This window comes from Hemicordylus capensis, chromosome 5 (genome assembly GCF_027244095.1).
Source record: "Hemicordylus capensis ecotype Gifberg chromosome 5, rHemCap1.1.pri, whole genome shotgun sequence".
Taxonomy (NCBI): Eukaryota; Metazoa; Chordata; class Lepidosauria; order Squamata; family Cordylidae; genus Hemicordylus; species Hemicordylus capensis.
This window is the reverse complement of record NC_069661.1, coordinates 186,288,712-186,312,767: the sequence shown is the minus strand read 5'-3', so window position 1 is coordinate 186,312,767 and position 24,056 is coordinate 186,288,712. Positions and strand designations below refer to the sequence as shown.

Sequence of the window (24,056 nt, the reverse complement as noted above, 5' to 3'; positions counted from 1 at the left end):
CTGCATATACATGCTCTCCTCAGAGCTGAATGACCATAGAGTTACTAGTAAACTGTGCCCAGAAAAATGCTTGCTATCTGTTCTCCTGAAATGGCAGATCTGATAAACAGAAGTTTATATGTAAAATCCCTACTATATAATTCTAATTATAGGTAAGTAAGTTCCATTTCTTGGCAGAAGAAACTATTCGTTAATATATGCTGTCATAAAATTAACTGTATAGCAATGTAAGCATATGCCAAAATAAATAGCAATCAACTTATTCTATACACAGTTGAAGAAAGCTAGCCTGCTTTCTATGTGTTTTTCCCCCCTGCTGAATTTCAATTAATATTTGCTTTTTAGAGTCTGACATCAATATTTCTTATAAATCTGAAAGAAATTGACATTTAAGTTAACCACCTAGAGAGAAATCTACAGACTTGTCTGGCACACATGTATACATACATATGTCATGAAAATTTGATGACAAATAACCTGTTTCCTGATGTATTGGCTGCTCAGACTTTATGCCCCTGAAACAGCTTTGTCCTCCAGGAAGAAAAATATCCTTTTAAAACAACCAATATTCCCAAAGTCCACTTTCTTCAGCCCCATATCATTCAAGACCTAATGCAGAACTGACATGGTTTCCTTGCAATCATCTTAACATGAAAGAATAAAATTAAAAAGAGACTTGAACCAATGGAAGGAATAAAAGCAATGCCATTAACAATAATAGCACTGTTCAAGGCATTCTGAAATCTGAGATTGTTTTTGAGATTGGCCTGTTCCTGACTGTTTAAAGTTAAGATTGTACTTGAACTGATAAATTACACTTTTGAGAGTAACATGAAAACGGCACATTCAGCATAGTATTGTAAACCTAAACATACCTGAATTGGAGTCAAATTTCATTTCTGATCTATAAAAAAAAAAGAAAGAGGGGAAAAAATATTTTAATGATAAAAAACTGTTTATATCATGGGAAACCCATGACTGAACGATAAGCAGCAATCATATGGCTTCATTAATCTACCTTGTCTGTAAACATATTTGCTCCTAAGTGTATTTTGACATTAACAATTTTATCAATAATTTTATTTACAAAGGCTGTAGAAAACTCTGAAAAAGTTAGAAATGTCCGTAAACATTTTAATTAAGTATAATTTATATTTGTTTGTTTTTTAAAAATCCATGCTTTCTTCTTGTGAGTAGTATTTCCTTGGACATTATAATAGGAGGAGTAATATTAATGTTTGTGTCTATATTTATCCCCCCTCCCCCCTAAAAATTAGAGGGGGGATCCAAACTTCTTATGAATTCTTATTGAGCACGAGAATAATACGTGCAAAATATGCAATTCCATATCATGCTTGCTCTGTACTATCAATTTTTTTTCTGTTAAAAAAGTGGTAATATCACCACTGAACAGGAGGCTGAATATTTAACAATGAGAGCGAGGGAGAAAGAGGGGGGAATTTAGGCTTTGTGGGAACATCATGTTTCAGATATAGGTTAATAATAGTTCTAAACTTGGAAGCCTTTGAAGCTCTCAATTCAGCTGTGGGAAAACGTAAGTTGGGTAATTACTTTCAAGATGCTGCTGATGTGCTGTCAAGCAGAATTAACCCTATGACTAGGCCTATCTGAACAAATAGCTGTAAGCAGCATTGTCTAGTTCTAGCTCTCAAACCAATTAGTGGGCATGCTCCAACCAGATTTATATCACAAATTAACAATCAGTTGGGGTGTGTGAGATAGATAGATAGACAGACAGATTCACAGCTGCAACAGCAAGATACAAGAATGTACCAGCAGGAGTCTTCATAAAATGTGTTACTTCAGTAGTGGTATTTCTAGGGCAATGCACCCAGCTAGTGGGAAATGAAGATTCTTTTAATCTATGAGAAGACACTGGTGCGCTTCGAGAAGCTATATGCTTCCTTTACTAAGAACTGCTAATGATCCTTTGCTAGACAAAAAACCCCAATGACAACATAAAATAGTACAAAGCAACCATCTATAAAGAACTGAACTTCAAGGTAAGGAATATTTCATTAGGTAGCTGAAATAAATAATACCAAAGAAAGGGAAAATATATACGGAAAATGGCTTCTTTCCTCTTCACTGCTGTTTTATAGCTGCTTCCCTCATGCACACAATGTAGATTTAACCGAAGATTTTTTCTGCAACAACTCCATTTTCTCCTTCTCCTCCCTTTTCCTTTCCGACTCCTCTCCCACACTCTGTACAGGATCCCCACATATTTATTTGGCCTGATTTGTATTTAGTCCAAACAACTAATTACAAACAGAAATTGTTACTGGAGAGAATAGAATTGCCTTCTTGTCTGGCAACAATGTTAAAACAGAAACCTTCAATGTGAACAAAAAGGTACGATGGAGGGGAGCAAACATACTTCAGCCAGAAACACACTCTAATAAATATATGAAAGCTACACATTGACACATCAGCAGTACTAGTCAAGCATTTATCTTTGCTACAGATGAACACTGGCAGTGCTGCACTAAAGCTGCAGACAAGAAGGTGGGTTAGAGAGGGATCTAGTGAATGGGCCCCAAGCTCAGTGGGACTGTCATGTGGCCAGATGGAATTTCACCCCCTCTTAGAAGTGGACCTGAAAACAAATGGTATTTTGGACTAGTTGAAGACCTGATCAGTCCTGCTGCCACCCTTGGTTCCTTTGACATAATCCACCCTGAAGTTCTCCTGTACATACCGTCACTGAAGTATAATTTTCTAGCTGTATTCATTAATATAGAGTGGATTCAGTGCTGGACAGACACAAGCCAAGTAAGCTACACCTTAGGGCCTCACATAATGAAGGGCCTCTGAATAAACAAAAATGACTAAATTTCCCTTTTCTCATTTAGCGGTATTTCTAATGCAAGTAGGCTTATTGCAACAAGATGACAGTTTGTGTTGGGTTATTAGTTTTTCATTGCTTCTTTGCCAAGTAAAAATAAAGCTTCATTACTTCTATTTTCATTGTTCTTTTTGTTAGACAGAGTTTAGGGCTTCAGCATATCCTACTCTGGCCTTGAGTGAACTGATTTAAGTAAAGGCCATTTAAATCAAGTTTCCCGTGTATATGCCAGATATTTTCTAAATAAAAACGCATACTAACACATTGACTGACAATTAACCAGCCTACTTAGAAGGATACTACTTAGGCATCCTTAGGGTCTGATCTTTTATATGTACCAGAGATATGCACAGCTGCCCCATGAGTGCAGTTCAAGGGAGTGCTGTCAATGGGGAGAAGCAGCTGGTAGCAAAACACTCCGGTGTGGAGCAGTGAACAGAGGCAGTTATTGCAAAGACATGCAAACACCTGCGTTTGCTTTTCAATCATAACAACATTCCTTCTGTTTTTGAACATTGTGCATAGTATATTATTTAACAGATAATACAAATATAATCAAAACATGTTGGGTTGCATTCATACACAGTGGTACTCAGTTTAGAGCCAGAAAGGTTAAATTAATGGATTTGCCTTGCTGTGCACTAAGTAAGAGGACTGAACAAAACTACTTATTTGAAAGTTGGCAGAATAGCATCTCTTCTGCTTGATCTGGATCGGAATATTTCCGACAATTTACAATCTCATAATACTTATAGTACATGAAATATTGTCTCATATATATCAAGGTCTTAAAAAAAATACTATGTTAAATATTTGAGAAGCATAATCCAGGTACCTTTAGAATCTTTCCTCTCCCATGCACTGCTCTTTTCTTTAAATGGAAAATAATGCTTAAACAAAATTCATAAACATATTGTAAAATATGTCCCATGTACATTTTAACATATTTGTTTTTAAAATGAAATTTGAAATGATATATATAGCTTTTAAAAAATTAGTTTTGATTTTAGTTTTTTTAACCCACACTGCCTACAGTATACAAAGTCACCACCCCTTTTGGGGGAACAAACTCTGTGCCTTTAGCAGTGATGCACCTGGCAGAAGGTGGGTGTGTCCCAGTATAGAGATGCAGTGAAGGCAAAGCCTAGCATCAGACCTGGAATGTACAAATAGAACCCTTCAATTTGGTGTAATGCAGAGTAACAGATCCTTACCACTGAAGGAATACCAGCTTCATCAGGAAATGGCATGACCCACCCACCCCACACCCAAATGCCTGCCTGGAGGCGATAATGGGCTGGGTGAGGGACAACAAGCTGAGGTTGAATCTAAATAAGACAGAAGTACTGTCTGTAGGGGGTCAGGACCCAAGGGATGGTTTAGATCTGTCTGTTCTGGATGGGGTTACACTGCCCCTAAAAGATCAGGTTCATAGTTGGAGTGATCCTGGATCCCAAACTCTCCCCGGTTTCTCAGGTTGAGGCAGTGGCCAGGAGTGCTTTTTATCAGCTTTGGCTGATAGGCCAGATACGTCCATTTCTGAAGACAAATGGCCTTAAAACAGTGTTACATATGATGGTAACCTCGAGGTTTTACTACTGTAATGCACTCTACATAGGGCTGCCTTTATACATAGTTTGAAAACTACAATTGGTACAGAATGCGGCAGCCAGACTGGTCTCTGGGTTTACCTGAAGGGGCCATATAACACTAATTCTGAAATAACTGCACTGGCTGTCAATATGTTTCCGAACAAAATACAAAGTGCTGGTTATTACCTATAAAGGCCTCAACAGCTTGGGTCCAGGGTTCTTAAGAGAGCACCTTATCTGTCATGAACCCTGTCATCTATTAAGATCATCCGGAGAGGTCCAGTTACAGTTGCCGCTAACTTGTTTGGTGGCAACTCGGGACTGGGCCTCGGGGCTTTGGAATGCATTCCCTGCTGAAATAAGCACATCTCCTTCTCTGTTTGCTTTTAGGAGGACTCTGAAGATGTACCTGTTTTCCCAGGCTTTTAATTGAAATTAAATTTTAATGTGTTTTTATTCACTGAGATTTGTATTTGTTTTATTAATTTTAACTGTTTTATATTGTTTTTATATTATGTTTTAACTTGTACACCGCCTGGAGATTTCTATATCAGGCAACACAGATATACAGTCAATGAATAAATTAATCAACCCATACAGCCTGGCTCCTATAGACCAGGAAATTGGAAGCAGGCAGGTTCTAGGACACACGGTACAGATCTGGAGTGTGGCAGCTTTCATTTCAGAAGTGCTACGCCCTCATGCTGCTGCTTTGGTAGAAAATCTGGCTAGCTATTTCCCCAATAGCTTACAATATGTATGAATGCCAAAGCTGTATTAAATAATAGTTTTGGTTAAATGATTTTATTAACAGAGACAAACAGCTAATTTTAGGTAATGACTTTTCTTTGAACCTGTATTGCATGAGGAATCAGGCAAACTTTATACGTGTGTGTGTGTGTGTGTGTGTGTGGTGGGGTGTGTGCATGTGATAAGACGCTCAGTTAAAAGCAGGGTCTTACAACCTACATAGATCTTGTTAAGAACAAGAAGATATTGTATGAAATTTAATTATTTGAGGTGTCTTAATTACTGAAGGGAGCTAGGTTTTGGTAAAGGGGTACTTGGCAGAATAGTAAACACTGGTCTTTTTAGGCTACATGACCATCAGTACACTGCTGGTATGAACAATATCAACCATTGTTCTAACGTAAGAATATAGCCTGTTGCTCCTAATGGACATAATATGCATGCCATGAATCACAACAGTGCAACTACCCTGTTTCCCCGAAAGTAAGACCTACCCCGAAAGTAAGACCTAGCAGTAATTTCTGATGTACCGCTAATTGCCCTAGTGCATTTTTGGGGGCTAAAATTAATATAAGACACTGTCTTATTTTCGGGGAAACACGGTACCTGTACAAGGTTTATACATTTCCAGTTATGCTCTTGCTAAATTATTTTGTACCATTGCTCCCACCATTAGGATGGTTCTTGATAAGGAAGTTTGGCACCAAACTGGTTCGGCACCATGGGGAGCGGGATCTTTAACCCCTGCTAAGTTGGCAAAGAGGCACCTTTTAACGTGGTGATTCTCTTTATTTAGCAGGGGGAGAGTAACTGGCCATATCCACTCCCAGCACCTTCCAGTGACTGTTGCTGGTGTCTATCTTATATTTCTTTTTAGATTGTGGGCCCTTTGGGTACAGGGATCCATCTTATCCTGAGCCATTTTTGGAAGGGCGGTATAGAAATCAAATCAAATCAATAAATCAATAAATAAAAGAAGAAGGCAGGCCCTTTCCTGCTCTCTACCACTGCATGCAGTGCCAGCATGTACATGGTGCCCATGCATGTGCGGATGCTATATGCGTGCTGGCATCACATGCGGCTCTTGGGACAAGCACCACCACAGCAGGAAGCTGCATGCTTTGTGCATATTCAGGAATTAATTTAGCAAGAGCATAACTGGAAATGCATACGCCTTGTACAGGTAGTCACATGGAGCTGCTGACCATGAAAATGGCACCCATGCATGTGAAGACTCCATGCGGTGGCAGAGAGGAGGTAAGAGCCTGCTCTCCTTTTTAAAAACGATCCCACTCCCCTCCTCACAACACCAAATCGATTTGGACATCTTCTGAATCAGTTCACAAACCTGGGTTTGTGCACATCTCTAGTTCTTGACTTCCAGAACTGCGGTGGCAGCAGGCAAGTACAGACATCAGTCAGATTGACCCAGCTTGTTTGTCCCTCAAAAGAATCATGTTAAGGCTTCATTAAGCAGTTATAGAAGCCATATAATATAAGCTGCTGCACCAATTTTATTTTAATCTACTCTATATTTATGTGAATTATCTATTCTACTACTGATGTATCAAAAGGCAGGTTCATTTGACTGTGCATAAATTTAGCATGATTTCCCCCCACAGGCTGTAATGCTGGACCCACTGTAAGCAAGAGCCCAGTAATCACAAAGGAGTGAAATGCGTATTTCCTGCAAATAAGTTGTTATAAAACAAAAATAATGGAATACAATGAATAAGGTGTTAGAAAACGAAGCAGTAAGGATAGCAAGACAGAAAGACTCATCTCACACATACAGCAGCCACCTGCAGGAAGATTACAGGGAAAGCCAATGAGATGAGCTCATTCATCTCAATCATCTTGCAAACATTTTTCTTTAGATGACCATATGTGGGGAAATTCCCTTAGTGAAAAGCTCAGTGTGTTTTGGCAACTGAAAAAACTGAATTTCACTAGGCAAGAATTTTAAAAACTGCTATATTTCACTGTAGAAAAGGAAAAATAAAACTGTAAAGAATTGGGAGCTTCTCAAGTTGCTGGTATAGGCAAGGTATTGGGTTTCAATGGTTTCTTTTATCGGTCTTGCTGATAAAGATAGAGTTCTATCTTAAACATGCACCAAAAAAATCTCAGGTCTTTCATCTGCAGAGCAAAATTCATGTGTTCCTTGACCTTACATGTCACATGGTAATGAAACAGCATAAATCAGACCTATTAAAAGGTAACGTTTGTTAATCTTAGTGCTGAAGAGCCATTCTCCACTTCCTGGCAAAACTAACTGGTTCACAGGTCACAATTATATATTCACAGATAGCAATGATGCAAAGAAAAAATATTAATGAATGCCAGTTTGACACCCAGCAGGAACAGAAACAATGGTTTTAGGGGAGAAATGAAGCCAAATCATGTTATATGAATATTACATAATGATATTTCTTCTAATTTTTCAGAAGATGTATTGATAAGTTTGACTGTTGAGGCAATATAGTTTCACCAACATCTAGACTAATGAAGCACTGGTGTAGCAAATGTGCAGCAAGTACTATAGGAATAGGTGATTTTCATCAATCTCTTCTTTCTGAAGCCCACTTTGACTCATGAAAATATGTCTGAGGGCTGTGCGTTCCTCAAAGACATATTGTAGGGGACATAGTGGGCTTCAGGAGAAAAGGGACTAAAACCACCCCTCCCTGCATCTTGTGCTGTGAATTTGCTGCATCAGAACTCCGTTAGTCCAGATATCAGCCTTTGAATGCTGAGTTGCCATTTTTATTTTTCATTTATTATAGTAATGGCTGGCAGAACTCTGAATCAATATTGTTTCTGCCATCCTTTACTCTCTGTTCTTCAAATGCTCAAAGTTTTTGCTTACAGCGTACAACTCTAATGATGGCACATCTCCTAGGAGTTGTATCTACACAGCTGCTTTGCTAGGCATAAGTCCTGATTTGATGCAAATGTAATGCAGATCTTGTTTGCACTGGGTACATCTGGAATTTTGTGTAGTCCTTGAATTATCCTGCTTAAGATGACCCATATCAAGAATTCCAATTTCACTGCTTCCATTTAGGACACAAATAACTGTGAGCAAGCAGAACCCAGTTTGAATTTAAGGAATGCCAAACAAGCTAGTATTTATGGACCAAAATATCTATGTTTTTGTGCCCATTTTTCTTTACTTGCATGCAGTCTACTATTTTAGTATTAAGAATAAAATTCTTGTGCTAGGATTCAAAATGCTGTGCAGCTCATTCTACATCTCCATTGGGACTTTGTGTTTCTAAAACAGCAATTCTCCATGCCATATAGGAAACATACTTTGAAACTGTGAGGACTATCAAACATGGCATGGAAATTTGCAAAAAAAAAAAAAAAGTGACACCCCACTCTTCATGCCCAGAGAAACTCTTTGAATCCAAGTCACAGATTTAAAGTTTGTTTTGTTTTGTTTTTGTCAGAAGGGTGGTAGATAAACTTTACTTTACAATCCAATTACCCAGAAGCAGTCCAACAGGTTAACTACAGACTTTAGATATATGGGGACAAAATAATACAGTATACACAAATATATTATAAGCAACATAAACCACAACTGCTCAGGTCCCTCTCTAGAGACACTTTACCAAACAGCTTTATGAATTCCTTAAGGACAGTCTACTTTCAGCCATCCAAAGAACTTTCTGGTAAGCTAGAAAATGAAGACCCTGTCTAGGATCATTCAAACACTTTGAGGAATGCAGGGAGCCTCATCCAGAGTGCTTGTCTGGGCAGTTTTATAGACTTCTAAGGGAAATAATGCCCTTTCCCAAAGCTCTCAAAATTATATAAATTTTCTTTTGAAAAATAAATATCAAGACGTTTGGGATAGATAAACATTTTTCATTACGTTGCTATGTTAACTTCTTTGCTGTTGCTAAAAGAGGTTTATAATAAATATTATAAATCAATCATCATCATCATCATCATCATCAAACCAAGCAAGTGCCTAAATATCAGCTCCAACTCGGAGCTAGCACTTACTTGTTAGTATAATGTACCTCCTAATATATTCCAGGTCTCTTGAGATAGCATTCACAAATATTAAATCTGATAACGGCTACTGAATTTGGGATTCATCTATTATCAGTAGTGGGGGTGGGAATCAGGGGCATAGCAAGATTGGAGTGGGCCCAGAGACAAGATTTTTAAATGGGCCCCCACCCCACTGAAGCTCAGCTCATGAAGTAAAGAAATCTTAAATTTCTAGAAAGGCTGAATAGTGGTAACAAAAAAAACCCTATCTATCTATCTATCTATCTCCTATGTGCCACAATAGAACATCATCCTAAATTATTTTTAAAATTATTGTGCCACAATAGAACATCATCATAAACTGTGGACGCTGCAAGTCATTTCATGGTACTAGAGAAAGACATGCTGTTCTGGTAGCTCCAGGTCTCAACACTCACATCAATTTCGGAGGATGAATACAACTGAAGGGTGCGCAGCTGGGGGAATCAGTCATGTGACTTGCCTCTGGGGGGCCCCAAGGCACTGGGCCCCCAGACAACTGTCTCCCCTTGCCCTATTATAGTTACGCCCCTGGTGGAAGTTTAAAAAGAGCACATTATTCAAAACATGTCAGAAGTGATTCTGATACAAATAAGTATCCCAAAGGAAATAGAACATCTGAATTAGCTTTCGATTAACTTAGCTGTTCACCCTCAGCTAAGGTTTAAATTGAAGTTCTGGGCTCTGGATGCAGTGCCGGATGCACAATGAAAAAGGGGCTTGAAGTCACAGTCCGAGTCAGACCGGCTACACAAATGGCTCCTTAAAAAGGAGGAGAGCAAAAAAGAGAAACAGGCAGGACCACCTCAACTACCTAGCAAGTAAAACAGAATACAAGCAGGGATGCAAGAAAGACCAATGAGGAAGATGCCAAGCAGTATCTTGATGTGGCAGCCCAGATAGGAAGACCTCATTTGAAATATTGTACAGCACTACATATTGCAAACAAAGCACAAGGTGGAAGGAAAAGATGCCGTTTGAAGACTTTTAAAAAAACAAGTAGATAAGATTAAGGCTATGTGTAAAAATTGGCATATCTGTTTTTCCAAGCCCCTTGGGGGACAATTTTGACCAGGAATCTAGCCCCAGGAGAAACAATTGTGCACTCCTCTGACTGAATTTAGAGGCCCATGTGGCTGCAATGAAGTTTAAAAAGATTAGTCATCTAGAAACATCTACTCCATTTGTCCCCTGTGTCACGTCTATTTTGGCCTTGGAAGCAGACATGTATGCACAGAAAAGACCATCTTGGAGCTGTGCAGGGGTGGATAAGAAAGGGGAAGGCATTGACCTCTCTCTCCTCCCTTTCACTGTGCACAAATGCCTAGAGGGCAACACTCAAGTAAAAAGTCATCATTCCTTTAAAAACTATTTATAACCTACTCACTTGAATAAAGGAGTTCCACAAACAACACATGTGTATATTCCATGAGCTTTGTGATGTGTATATTCTCCCTCAAAGGCACTAGCAGGGGGAAATCAAACAATAAATCAGTATTTTAACAATTAGGAAACCAAGATTCTGTTAACACTGAATTGATCTGACTAGTTCTAACAACATATTTTCTACATTCATTAACATTTGATAATGTATGTGTTATTGTTTTTTAAAGAAATAACCAAATAAAAACATGTTTATTAAAATCTAAACAGTCATATGCATAAGAAAAGTTTTTGTTCAGTTGGCAAACAATAAAAGTCACTTATAAATTACTAGAAGTTTTCAGTTTAACTTGCAACACACAACATTAAATTTTCACTTTAAAAAATGTGACAATAACTTCACTTTTTTCAGATCATATGTGTCAGCGGTGAGCTCTTACACCAAATGCCACATCAGGCATGCATGCGAGATTCCTGTGGAAAACAGTGTTTGTTTTTTAGCACAAGGCGGGACATACAAGTATGTTTGAGTACCAAAAGAGTCAAACTGAAAATGAAATAACTGGCCCATGATTTCAAGCTGTGTGAGTTCTATATTTTTATTTGAAAAGGAATATTACTGTTTTAAGGGAATATTTTTCTAAGTTAACAATCTTAAAGGCTAGGAGGTCATTCATCTAATACAAATCAGCTGTGCTACTCCAACAAAAAGTCTATGTGCTCTGCAGCTTGTTTTTATTATCCTTTCACCCTTTTTATGGGGTCCAATTTTTTATAAACAGGATTTTTTAAAAAATGACCTAATCTCTGGTTGTTTGTGTGTACTAAATCATTTTGCTAATCTCGTACACAACAGTAAATGACTTGTCTGGAAGGCCTCCGCAACTGACAGAAGTAGTCCACCACCAGTTTTGTGTAGGGGTACAAACAATTTAGTGCCAGTGAGCCCCAATCAGTAAAGTCCAATAAATGCTATACTCTGACAGGAAGTGTGTTGCAGATTACCTAGGACTCCACATCTGTTAAAGTGTCTTTTGGGGTCTAGAACTTAAGCAAAGTTGCATCGTTGGATCAGCAGCCAGCTAAGGCCTGGTGAGATAGTTCCAACCTAGATAGTTGGAACAAGGTACCAAAATGATGAGACCCAGACAGAAGGTCTTCATGCTAGAATCAGCTGAGAGAAATTACACTCACTAGAAGAAGTGCCTTGGGAGTGAGCTCCTATTGCCTCCCCTTCTTCCCCCGCCTTCCAGGATTTAGGGCTTCTTTCAAGGACTAAAGCCATGTGAGGGCAGTTATTGAAAATATTTAACATTCCAGGCACAAAATGAGCCAATAAATATTTTCTCCACATGTGCTTAAAAAATAAAAAAGCCTGGAGTGAAATAGAAAGGAACTAAATTATGCTACCTACCTTCTTTATTTTGACCAAAGTGTCTATACGTACAATGACCACCTTTAAAATGTCATTTCCCTTATGGTTCTGCATATTGTGGTGTCTTCTCCCCACTCTGCAAAAATCCCAACACACAAACACACACAACCAAAATGACAAAAATAAAAAGTTCCTTAACTGACATTACTTCTAAACTGAAAACAGACCCGAAACACTAACTGGGAGCACTTTTAAGACTGAATAGCATTCATTTTATATTTATAAAGTCCATGACCTTGCCTTCCACACTGCAAATTCCTGTCTGTTCAGTGGTGTTAATTTGTAAGAATTAATTTTTAAAAGTGAAGAACTCCTTGAAACTGTTGGTCCAGGAAGAGAAAAAACAGCAGCACAGAGTAGGATCTCTTATTTTGCCTTACCTTTCTGTCCCTTTCTCCTGAGTAACATGGTACTGCAAAGGTGTCAATCGCTTCCTCAGTTCCTGCTGAGAAAAGATCACCTTACAGTTCTTTTTATCTCTACATGAACCTGTAAAGGGAGAGGATACAGGAGAAGGAAAGCTTTTAGTTGAAATCCGGAATAACTGCTTAGACTGCCAGGCAAAGCGTAGCTTTTGCATTCAATTTTCCAATGATGAGATCAGATCTAATGTATTAGAGTGGCTCAGCTTGTTGCTTCTTCAAATTCAACTTTAAGAAGTCCGATATTCACAACACAGGTGATTCTGCTGGAATAGTGATCATGTGATACAGCCAAAGCCCCCTCTTTGCAGAAAAATCACAACCATTTCCAAGATTCAACATTCAAACATTCACAAGAAGGTAAAATCCTGACTCTAAACATGACTAATCACTATTTCCCATTAAATATGCTTAGGAATGCAGCCTTAATATTTACAAGACATCTGTATCACAGATAGAAGGTAATGGGCATATGATTTATAATCACAGATCAGAGTAACTGTTGAATATATTATAACTGAAAAATCTGGCAATTGTTAATTTTGGAGCAAGCATTCATTCTTTACTCTAACTTGTATAGTCTTTCCTCCAGGGAAGCACTGAAAGTAGAACACCCCAGCTGCCAGGAGTGTCAGACACCACTGAAGACTGCAGTGTTGCTGTTCCAGAGATAATTTTTTTAATCCCGCCCCCTCTGATGGAGAACAACAAGGAGTTGGTTGGTTTACACCCACGTTGTGGTGGGCTTTCCTTCACTGGGGATTTTCAGACAGAGGCTGGACAGCCATCTGTCAGAGATGCTGTAGTAGTTCCCTTCCCTGAGCAGGAGGTTGGTTCTTCCACCAAGGTTCCTTCCCACTCTAAAATTCTATTATTCTTTTGTCAACATTAACATCTACTAGGATTAAATCTATTAAAATCTACTCTATTAAAATCTACTGGGACCACAATGCACTTTAGTCTGAATTTGTGGTCTTAATTAGCGGCTTTTCATTTTGCCTTGGGAAGCTGAGATCATTCTACAAAACATGGGGGGGGGATGCAAATGTTTCCTAAAACAAAAAACAAAGCTGTGTTAAAGAAATCTTGCTTCTATCACCCATGTACTCAGTGTAAAGCACCAAGCACAAAGTACTTTAGTTGGAGACTGTAATTTGGTATTGCAGATCTAGGGGAACATCATTTTAAGGTATTACATGCTACTGTTAGAGACAGAAAAATCTCCATCAATTTATTTATTATAAAAATCATTTTCAAACATGAAATATTGAACATGCTATAATTGATTATTTATTCTGCCTTGTTATTATCCAAATTATTAACATACAATATTAGAAAATATTACTGGTCACTAGAAGGGATGGACTGATCTTGCTCTTATAATTAATACAACAGCCTGAAATATTAAAAACATGAACACAGCTTTAGATTGTTTGCTCTGTACATGGTATTAGAAAATATCATCTGCTGCTTGAAAGAGATTCTGCTAGTATCATCAATGCACTGGATAAGAAACAGTGTTGCACAAGCAGTTTACTTTTCATTCTGCTAGTATCATCAATGCACTGCACAACAAACAGTGTTGCACAAGCAGTTTAATATGCTGTTGTGCCAATGTGTGTGTGGGGAAGAACAATCTTCTCTGCCTTCAGCAGTGCCCTCAGGGACTTTTGACTCTCGCACAGTTCAATGTACTGCCTACCGTGGTTATAGAGGGAAAGTATAAGAGGCTACTTTATGCAGGTCGCCTCTGTCCTTGTGGTTCAGGCAATATTGAGACTACTGCCCATGTAAGCCTTTATTGTGCTTTGCATAGGGATAGTCGCTCTAAGTTTATTTTCCCCTTGTTAATTAATTCTCCTGGCCACACTGATGGAGTTTTGGTTGCCTAATTAAACGATTTTGGTAAATGTAGCCAAGTTCTGTTTTATTGTTTGTAGATTTCATAAAGTTTTCATTGCTCATTCGAAAGGTACTGTAAATTGTTGATTATATGCTGGTCTATGAATGAAATAAACTTTGATCTGATCTGATCTTATCTCAGGGACATCATTTTGGAGGGCACAGGACTCTTCCAGAGGTAGAAATGAACATCCAAAATAGCTCCCCACATGAGCACAGGCACAGTGGCAGTAGAGAAGCCTTCAATTACAAAGACACTGTTCCCACCACATCCTTGCTCTTGATGCCAGCCTGTATCATTGTCATCTTTTGTTTTACAAAAATATACTTTTTACTAAGTATTTTGAGTATTCATAAAAATCCATTGGTATTTTAATTGGGAGATGCTATCAATGATAGGTTTCTCATGAGAACAGACTGGTTCCAGATAGGTAAAAGAGTAAGACAAGGCTGTATACTTTTTCCTTATTTCCTTAGAATTGATAATGAAGACATTGAAGTGGTGGATAGCTTCTGCCTTTTAGGGTCGACCATCAACAGTAAAGGATCCAGCAGTCAAGAAATACACTGCAGACTAGTACTTGGTAGGGTTGCAATGAAGGCCTTGGAAAGGATATTTAGATGCTGTGACATGTCTATACCTACAAAGATTAGAATCGTTCGGAACATGGTTTTCCCCATGACACTCTATGGATGCGAAAGCTGGACTTTGAAGAAGCAAGATAGAAAAAGTATTGATGCTTTTGAACTTTGTTGCTAGAGAAGACTTTTGAGGATATCATGCACAGCCAAGAAAACAAACAAATGGAACATAGAACAAATCAATCCAGAATTTTCACTCAAGGCACAAATGACCAGGCTCAAACTATCATACTTCAGACACATTATGTGAAGACCCAGCTCCCTTGAGAAGTCCATAATGCTGGGAAAAGTTGAAGGAAAGAGAAGAAGAGGATGACCAGCAGCAAGGTGGATGGACTCAATTGCAACAGCAATGAATGAAAGACCTTAAAGGCCAAGTTAAAGACAGATCATCCTGGGGAGAATTTATCTATGTGGTCGCTAAGGGTCGACCAACTTGACGGCACTCAATCAATCAATGATAGATTATTACCTTCACTCCGCCCATGCTTTTTAAATGTTTGTTGTCAAGGAATTTGTTCAAAGTCGACTTGTATTTTAAAATCAAATCACACTTTGCTGAACATTTAATGGATGACCAAAAGTTCCAATAGTGTTCCTTATTAGCAGCATCCAGAGATATTAATATAAATAAGCAAAATAAAGCAACCCAGTCCACAGTACTGATAAAAATCATGGAGACAAGGGCTGTAAGAAATGGATGTATTAAGTTGGATCAGTAAGAATCAATAACAGTGGATGAAAGTACAGTATTTGCAGCTGAGCTCAGCTGGACTCAAACAAAATATCAAAGGAAAAATTATTGCCATACAATAAAATATTGTAAATAAGTTTAGCATTACAGAAGTGAATAATAAGCACAACGTCAGAAGAAAAGTTTGAAATTGCAATTAGACATAACCACAATAGGTCAAAACCTATGAGAGAATTAGTTAAAGACAAAAGGGAAATGATTGAATGAGCATATAAAGATTAGGGCAAGAACAAATATTAAAATAAGAGTATAACATGAAAAAGAACCTCCTACTTTTCTTGTGTAAATGCTTGGTATCATTCTGTATAGTTACATACAAGATAAGCAAAGAATTTATTTAAGAAGCTCTCATTCTATGATTGTTCAAATGTAAGTTATTGTGTTACTGTGCTAGCTTACTGGTCAATGACCATAATAAACTTTGATTGATTAGATTGTTCAGATTTTGTTGGTTCACTTGAAATAGATATCCTTTATACAATTCCATCAAAATATGAAAAAGGCTCCTAAGAGACATTTTATAGGGGCAGTTTTAGAATCCTTCAATGAGTAACCAAATAACAAGCATCTTTAGAGAAGTGGAAACAGTAGTAGTCAACAGATGTCAGGTACTGGCATTATCAGATCTGCCTACCATTTTTTTAAAAAGGTGAAAATACTTTAAATTTGACGGATATTCTGAAGGCTAAACACATACAAAATAAATGGAGAAAAATGCTGGAATACCCTTCTGTTATAAGGGAAAGTGGGTTACCATTCAATACTAGGGATGTGCACAGAAAGGGATTTGCATTCCGTTCTTAGCTTGGAACGCAATGCAAATTCCCAGAGCATTCCATCGGAACAATTGGTCAAGCTGGTTGTTCTGCCAGAAAAAGCTCAGAACCTTTTGAGAGTTCTAAGCACCATTTTGAAGGCATGTTTTCCCCTTGCTGACTAGTTTTGGTATTGGTTTCCGATTTCCTTGCTTCTTGATTGGCTCGTTATCATACAAGTCAACTTCAACAAGTCTTTCTGTTCCAAGCTTGAAACAGGCCCTTCATTGGAAGGGCATTCTGTTTCAAGCATGAAACACTTGAAATGGCCTGTTTCGAGCTCAAATCGTTCTGCACATCCCTAAAATCAATACGAAAAAAGCAGCTAAGGAATTAGTTAAAACTTGGAACAAGCATAGTGTAAGAAAAAACCTATCCTGGTTTTAAAGAGGTAAATACACATAAGAAATTTAAAAATAATTGCTTCAGATAAAACATGAACCTTATTGCCATTGAAAGCAAGTACAAAGGGCAAGTATTCTCAGAGTCTGAGCTGATATTAAGTTTTGTAGGTGGAGAAAGAAGCAGAAGGGTGCATTGGGTCCTGATTCTGTTCTTAGGAAGGGAGAAAAGCCTGAAGTTAGCCTCTTCTCATTCCAACTTTGGGGTTTCCTCTGCATTGGCTGCCTGTTCATCTGAGTTTCCAAGAGATCTTCAGAGATGTTTCTGCAAATGCTTGTACAGTACAGGTCTAGGCATATTTACTCAGAAGTAAGCACCACTGAGTTCAGTGAGGTTTACTCCCAAAGAAGTGTACTTAGGAAGGATTGTAACCTAAATAGCTTTCCAAACATTAATAATCAGTTGCTGTAAAAAGGCTTTTAAAGTATGAACTGCTGAATCCAGTAGCGCATGCCTCTCTCTCTCCCCCTGCTGCCCTTTCAAGGAAAGTTGGAATCACTGTGCAAGACTTGGAAAAGCACCTTGCAGAGGGAGATGGAAGAAAGGGAGTGAGGCGTTACAGACAGGAACTGGTACAAAGACAAGGAAAAAAAGATTTAAAACAACCATTTACATTGTGCTGAGTACACGGGGAAGAAAGTAGCAGTTCAGATGAGGTCTCCGGGGAGCTTTCTTTTATGAGTGCCATATGAAATCAGGCAGGTACTGACTCAAATGCCCTTCTTTAACTTTCTTCCCCTCTACAGGACAACCACAGTTACGTATCTTGCACTTCTGTAAAACAAGTAAAAAAACTTTACTTGTTTTTTTATTTTGTTGTAAATCGCCTAGAGACCTGCATTTTGGGCAGTATATAAATGTATTATAACAACAACAGCAACAAAAACAACCTGGGCAGACCCTGTTTAGCTAAGGAGATAAGTCATGCTTGCTACCACAAGACCAGCTGTCCTCACTGAATTGATTTTACTCAGGATATCCCAGGTAGCAGCAGTGTCAGACGCTTGCTGCCTGCCACCCCCATAGCAGGAGGGGGTTAGAGAGGGGGGAAATCCCCTTTTAAAAATTTGATGGCACCTGTGACCTCACAAAAAAAAGTGGGGGGGCGGGGTATCAGAAAAGTTACTACAGGGATAACTGCCTTGTGGTGCCCAAGCATCATAGCAACATCACTTTGATCTTTTGGTGTCAGTTCTTCCTATTATTGTGAGACAGATTTCACCAGGTGTTGGTTTATTCACTCACTAATAGGGAACGTGAGCTGGGCTTAGACAGTCATGAGACAGGTTAGTTTTACCCTACTAGGATTATCCTAGTAATCCTGCTCAGTACAAAAGGAACCACAGGTTCAGATATTCGGTGTACATGCTTTGCTGAGGAGCCAATGGGGCCAAGCTACCATCTGTGGAATTATGACTGAATGTCTCCAAGTCAGAATCCCTCCTAAACATAACAATACCACAGCACTGTGGAGCCTCAGTTGGCCTCAGATATCTGGGCCACCTAGCTTGACAAGGAAAGTCATCTATCTTGGATGCAGAGCATGGCTGGAAGAGGTCTGCCTCTTGCCTGTAGCACACCGCATGTTTGCGGAAAATCTGATGCTAAATCATTCAGACAACCTGATCCTGGTCAGGGTTTCCTACGTAGCAGTGCAGCTCCCTCATTGTGATCTACTGAAAGTCAGCTTTTGTCCACTGTGTGCCAGATGCTGGAGTAGGGTACCCAGAGCTGCTCCTCATGCAGCGAGTGTCCAGTCTGCTGCAGGGTGAACGTTTTGGAATGGAGAGCCAATCTTGCAGTTGTGCAAAAACTGTCCTCTTTGCTATAGGCGACATGTGAGTACTCCGCTGTAAGATTTTTCCCCTTAGGGAATAGGGTCATAGCTCAGTGGTGGAGCATTTGCTTACATGCAAAAGGTCCCAGGTTCAATCCCTGGCATCTCCAGGTAGGGCTGGGAACTCCACCTTGGGAAGCTTCTGCTTGTCAGTACAGACAATACTGAGCTAGATGGGCCAATGGTCTGACTCAGTACAAGGCAGCTTCTATGTTCCTATGACCTTGAAGGTCATGCAACCCTCAGGGACAGATTTTTGGGTGAGACGAAGGGTTTCGGTGGGAAGGAGAGGTTGTTTAAATTCACACACAAACACACACACACACACTCTAGCACCAGTGATGTGTTAGTCTGAAACCTTTCAGAAGCACTGATACAACACCAGTTCTTCTTCCATTGGACCAGTGCTTTGTTAGTCAGGATCCCAGCCAGAGACTAAAAGCCCAGCCTTTTCTAGAAGCAAGAGCTGGTAGTTACTTGGCAGTCTAGAACCATTTTGACAAGATGCAACTGAAATGAATCCCTATGTTTTATTTGCAGTTAACTCAATTTGTGTGACAGAGTCCTTAATTCATTTCTGGGCAACTGTGAATGTTGATATAGCTTGTTTGTGATTAGATCTAATTTTAACCATATTTTTAAAAGATAATTTAAAAAAAAAACACCCCAATTTAAATTTTTAAAAATCATTTTTAAAAAGTATCCACCCTGATGTCAAAGATGATATTTAAAAGCAGAGGCATTTAAGATGATCTCAATAAAAGTATACCGTTTTACTGATCTGTGAATTTTGTTATAATGGACCAACATTGTCCATTACATAAGTGGACTATTATATAATGTTATAATGGACCAACATAGTATAGCCTCCTACTTTTACTATATTACTAAACCAACTCAGATTTCAAGTGCACAAAATTATAAACAAAAATAATAACAAAATAGAAAACCTGAGTACACCCTGATCAGCAATGGTTAAACACCAATGACAAATACCCAGCAACAAAAAGTCAATGCAAGGATGCTTAATCTAGAATGACATTTCAGCTAGGATAAACAAATAGAAAAAGAAGATTTATGCATTTATTTTGGGGACTTTCCAGATTATCATCTTTTACTGCGAACAGATTTTTCATATTTCTTGAATGTAGTCCAGACATCTGTGCATAAAATTGAGCTACTGTAGCAGACATAACTGCCATGATCAGCTAAGGAGATCTACAGGTATAAATAGGTTTATGCACGCCTTTTGGTTTCAGGACTGGAAACCATGGGCATATACCAAATACAAGCTAGATGCACATCTGAGTGAGCACACAATGAGCCCGTTCTCCTGAGCAGAGAGAAAGGGCAAGAGGGCTAGGGGGAGGAAGCCTTTAAAAGCTTACCTCCCCGCTGACAATCCAGTACTTCCCTTTGGGCTGGCACATCGTCTGCCTAAACAATTACTGGCTCCTGCCGGTAGCTCCTGATGCCAGTCTCATTGCCCGTCTGCCCCCGGAGCTCCCATAATGCACCACGTGAGTGCATTATGGGGATTTCCCCCCGAAGCTGACCTGAAGCCCCACAGACAATGAAAGAAATGGGGTTAGGAGAGTGTTTGTGCGCTCAACCTCATTTTGAAGGGTGGCTCCATAGGTGGGTTTACCACTGCGGTGCCAGCAGGATCGGGCTTGATCCCAGCAATAAACACACGCATGCAAAACTGGGCTGGGCTTCTTCAGCCCAGTTTTGCACACAAGTATGAATAGCTTCCCTCTATCAGGGCTGAATTACTTTGAACCAAATGACCATTCCCACCCACACTCTTGTGTAACCAATTGCAAGTCATCACCTTGTTTATGTGTAACTAAAGCTGCATCAGGGTCTTCATATTTTCTTAGCACTGCATAGCTGTTATCTGGAAAAACTGAACTTTTATCCCAGGCAGTGCATCCATCTCCATTATGACTGTTCTGCGGAATGTGTAGCTGTCACGTGCACTGTTGTGTGAGGTGTGAATGATAGCAAGCAGCACAGTTTCACTCACTCACCACCACAGTAATTTGTGACTTTTTCTTGAGAGTATGAGTGCTCTCCTGCCATACCATTCTAGAGCAGGGTGGCCAACCTAAAGGTCTCCAGTTGTTGCTGTTGGACTACAACTCCCATCCTCCCCAGCTGCAATTTGGAATGAAAGGAGTCATCCTTTAAAAAAAAAAAAAGTGGTAAGCACTCTAATAGCTACTCACAGCAACTTCTGACATTTCACAAACACAGCTATGCCCATGGGTTCTCTTCTTTTGAAGGAAAGGAATCTTTGGACACAATACAGTGGATTATTTATAATTTACCACATCTATTTTATTTTTTCATAGGTTTTAACTGTTTTTAGCTCTTAATCTCATTGAGGTAGAATATAAATATTTTAAATCAATAAAATATGCTTAAAAATAATTTAGTTATTTGAAGACTGCCTGCCCCCTTTTCTTTTTTTTGGGGGGGGGGGAGAGAGAGAGAGAGAGAGAGAGTGTAAGATGGCCAACAGGACTCAAAGAGACTTCTCACCCAATATATAGATTGTATTTCACATTACTGACTTTGAATGGTCACTCGCCAAGGACTACTGAACATGGCTAAAGAGGGAGGTGGCTACTCACCTTTTTTACAAGCGTTTTCTCTAACCTTTAATAATCAAACTTTCTCTGGCTTGTTCAGTCTTCTGCCAAGCCAAATGGGCCAAAAAATATTTTTAACATTTAGACTGGTAGATAGGAGAATAGAAAGAAAAGTATAATGACCAAAGCATCATTTGAAAGCTGCTGTACAACTGAGCACCATGTACAATTGAAGTTTAAAATACATGAATTATATTCAGAAATCCATACAGGTGTTTTGAGAGAATCAAATCTCTAGAATTTCTGTAACACAAAAATGCTTGTCTATATTTACATTGAGTCTTAAAATTAATATTCTTCAGAATAAGTTTTTCTAATTACTGAAGGATTTGCTTGATTAGAAATAAACTATTCAACAAAAGTGTGTTAGTAATAGATATATACTCATAAAAGAAACCAATTGTGTTTGCAAAGCAGAGTGACCAGAGCTATCCATCTGTAGATCATTTACTACAAGAGAAGAAACGGCAGGTTTAAATTACATGGTATTGAATTGCAATTTCCTAGCATTGGATGTTTTTCTGCTTTTTTACCTTCAGTCATTACTAAGGAGTGTTCATAAAAAAGTAGCTTAAAAAACAGATGCTTACAAATAATTTAAGCAAAGATGTTTCTTTTTCTCCCTTTTACTCCATCTCAACTTTTTATTTAAAACTGAATACATACTGCTGGCCACTACTGCCTAACCTTGTTAAGTATTTGCAGACAGAAGGAATAAAATCAAAAACATGTGATTGAAGTAAATACTACAGACATTAAAAAGCTTAGTTGTTGAATGTAAGGGACTGAAAAGAAACTTTTATTTTACAGATTAGAAATTACTTTTGATCTAAACATTCTTAAAAACCAGTTTTCTGCTGTGAGCTCATTAACTGCTGCAGAGCCTTCATTTTAATGGGAGGCTTTGGAAGTCCACTGTTGTACTCTGCTTGTTAGCTTAAATCTTATTTTCGAGGGGGATAAAGATTTCTTTCCAGGTTTCTTTGTTTGTCTTTCAAGAATCACTACAAGAGTACTCACCCAAATTTTGCAGGAATGTGCCCCGTGTCATAACCGACAAATTATTTGGTTTTGGTGCACTTAAAGGTCACCTTCCAAATTAGCAAGATTTTCCTACATCCTGGCTTCTCAACCTTAAGTATAAATATTGTTTCCGAACTGTAAGTGAGGTTTGGGCTTTATAACATTCTGTTGCTTATTTTAAGAAGTCAAATGGTGGAGGCTTATATTCTCAGGCTGTGCTGTTTTCTAGCACTAATGAGTCTTTCAGAGTATACATAAAAGCAAAAGGAAGACTCTGTACTACTCACACATGCATAACTATAGTAACATTGCATTAAACTGCTTGAGGACTCATTTTTAAAACCCACAGCTGTGGCAATGTTCTCTTATTCTATAAACTTTTAGTTTTAGAATTTAAGTTATTATAGCCTCCAAAACCTTTTCAGCCAGAATCCACAGACAAATAATTTATTTATTCATTTAAGTCTATTTATGTCCTGCTCCATACCAGGGACTGAAAACCAGTAGCAACACATAAAATACAATCCCCCAAATTGCAATGAAGGAACGCCATCTTTTCTTATGTTAATAATATCTCACCATGCCCTATTAAAAACAGGCACAAGGCTGCTCACAATATGAAAAATACTAAAATACAATATACAATGGCAGACATCCAGCCTAAACCTCTGCCAATGAGCCAGGTTTTTCCTTTGCATGAGGTGGAAAGGGTGATGATCTTTTCTGTCTGCAGCCATCTGTGCCTCCCAAAACTATCTCCCAAAGGGCCACCCAACACTCAGGAGCATAGTTTTGGGAGGCACATGCAGCAACAGAAGGAAGAGATCGCTGGAAATCACCCCACTTCACAAAGTGGAAAAACCTGGTCCCTTGGCAGAGGATTCATCTAGATGTTGGCCAATATCCATACAAATGTACAAGTTTAAAAATACACGATATAAAATAAAATTGTATATATAAAAGCAGCAGTGTGAAAAGAGATAGAAGTCTCCCTAATCCAGTAAAACTGCAACCCCAAAATCAGGTGAAAATAAAAGGTTTGTTTCAAATTCAAACCAAATTTGAACTGAGACACCAGTCTGCAAAGCGGTTCATTAGAACTAGCTGGCAGTTCAGTCCGTTTTGTCAAAACAGGTCAAACCAGTTTGGCCTGATTCAAGTGCCTTGCTTGTAAAGAGGAATCTAGTAAGGGAATTCCTTAACAAAGGGTTCACGTGTTGGGCGAGGGGGCACCTTACCAGTGGTGATGGTGCAGTGGCAGCAGCTCCTCGGCCCTGCCAGCACTCCCCCTCACCCCTACACTATGGGCTGAACCACCACAGACCAAACTGCACCATGGGCTCGAACTGGACTGATTCTAATCTAACTAGATCTTATTTGAACCAGTTCTGCACACCTCTTCCGAGGATCATCTTGTTCTGATGTCGTCATGCCTATGATGACCTGATTAAGAGCACAACATGTAAAGAACTATCTCTTCGAATCTTTTTTTTTACTTGCTGTATAGGGTGTTGTTGTTGTTTTTA

The 24,056-nt window shown here is 38.8% G+C and overlaps 1 protein-coding gene across 8 annotated transcripts in view; it reads right to left on the bottom strand.

Moving 5' to 3' along the window:
• Window positions 1-24,056, bottom strand: part of MSRB3 (methionine sulfoxide reductase B3) — a 105,857-nt gene that overhangs the window by 47,734 nt on the left and 34,067 nt on the right. For 6 of the 8 annotated variants that reach the window (XR_008309228.1, XM_053258466.1, XM_053258463.1 and 3 more), the window contains 3 exons: window positions 12,457-12,565; window positions 10,646-10,723; window positions 876-904 (listed from right to left, as the gene is read on the bottom strand). Coding sequence is in view for 7 of the 8 variants with exons in the window: in XM_053258466.1 (XP_053114441.1) it covers window positions 876-904; window positions 10,646-10,723; window positions 12,457-12,565 (216 nt within the window). In the remaining variant the exon portion in view is untranslated. Of the gene's footprint in view, window positions 1-875; window positions 905-10,645; window positions 10,724-12,456; window positions 12,566-22,527; window positions 22,574-23,926; window positions 23,958-24,056 lie in introns of those variants that run through there. The other 2 variants (XM_053258469.1, XM_053258467.1) reach the window with 2 other exon arrangements.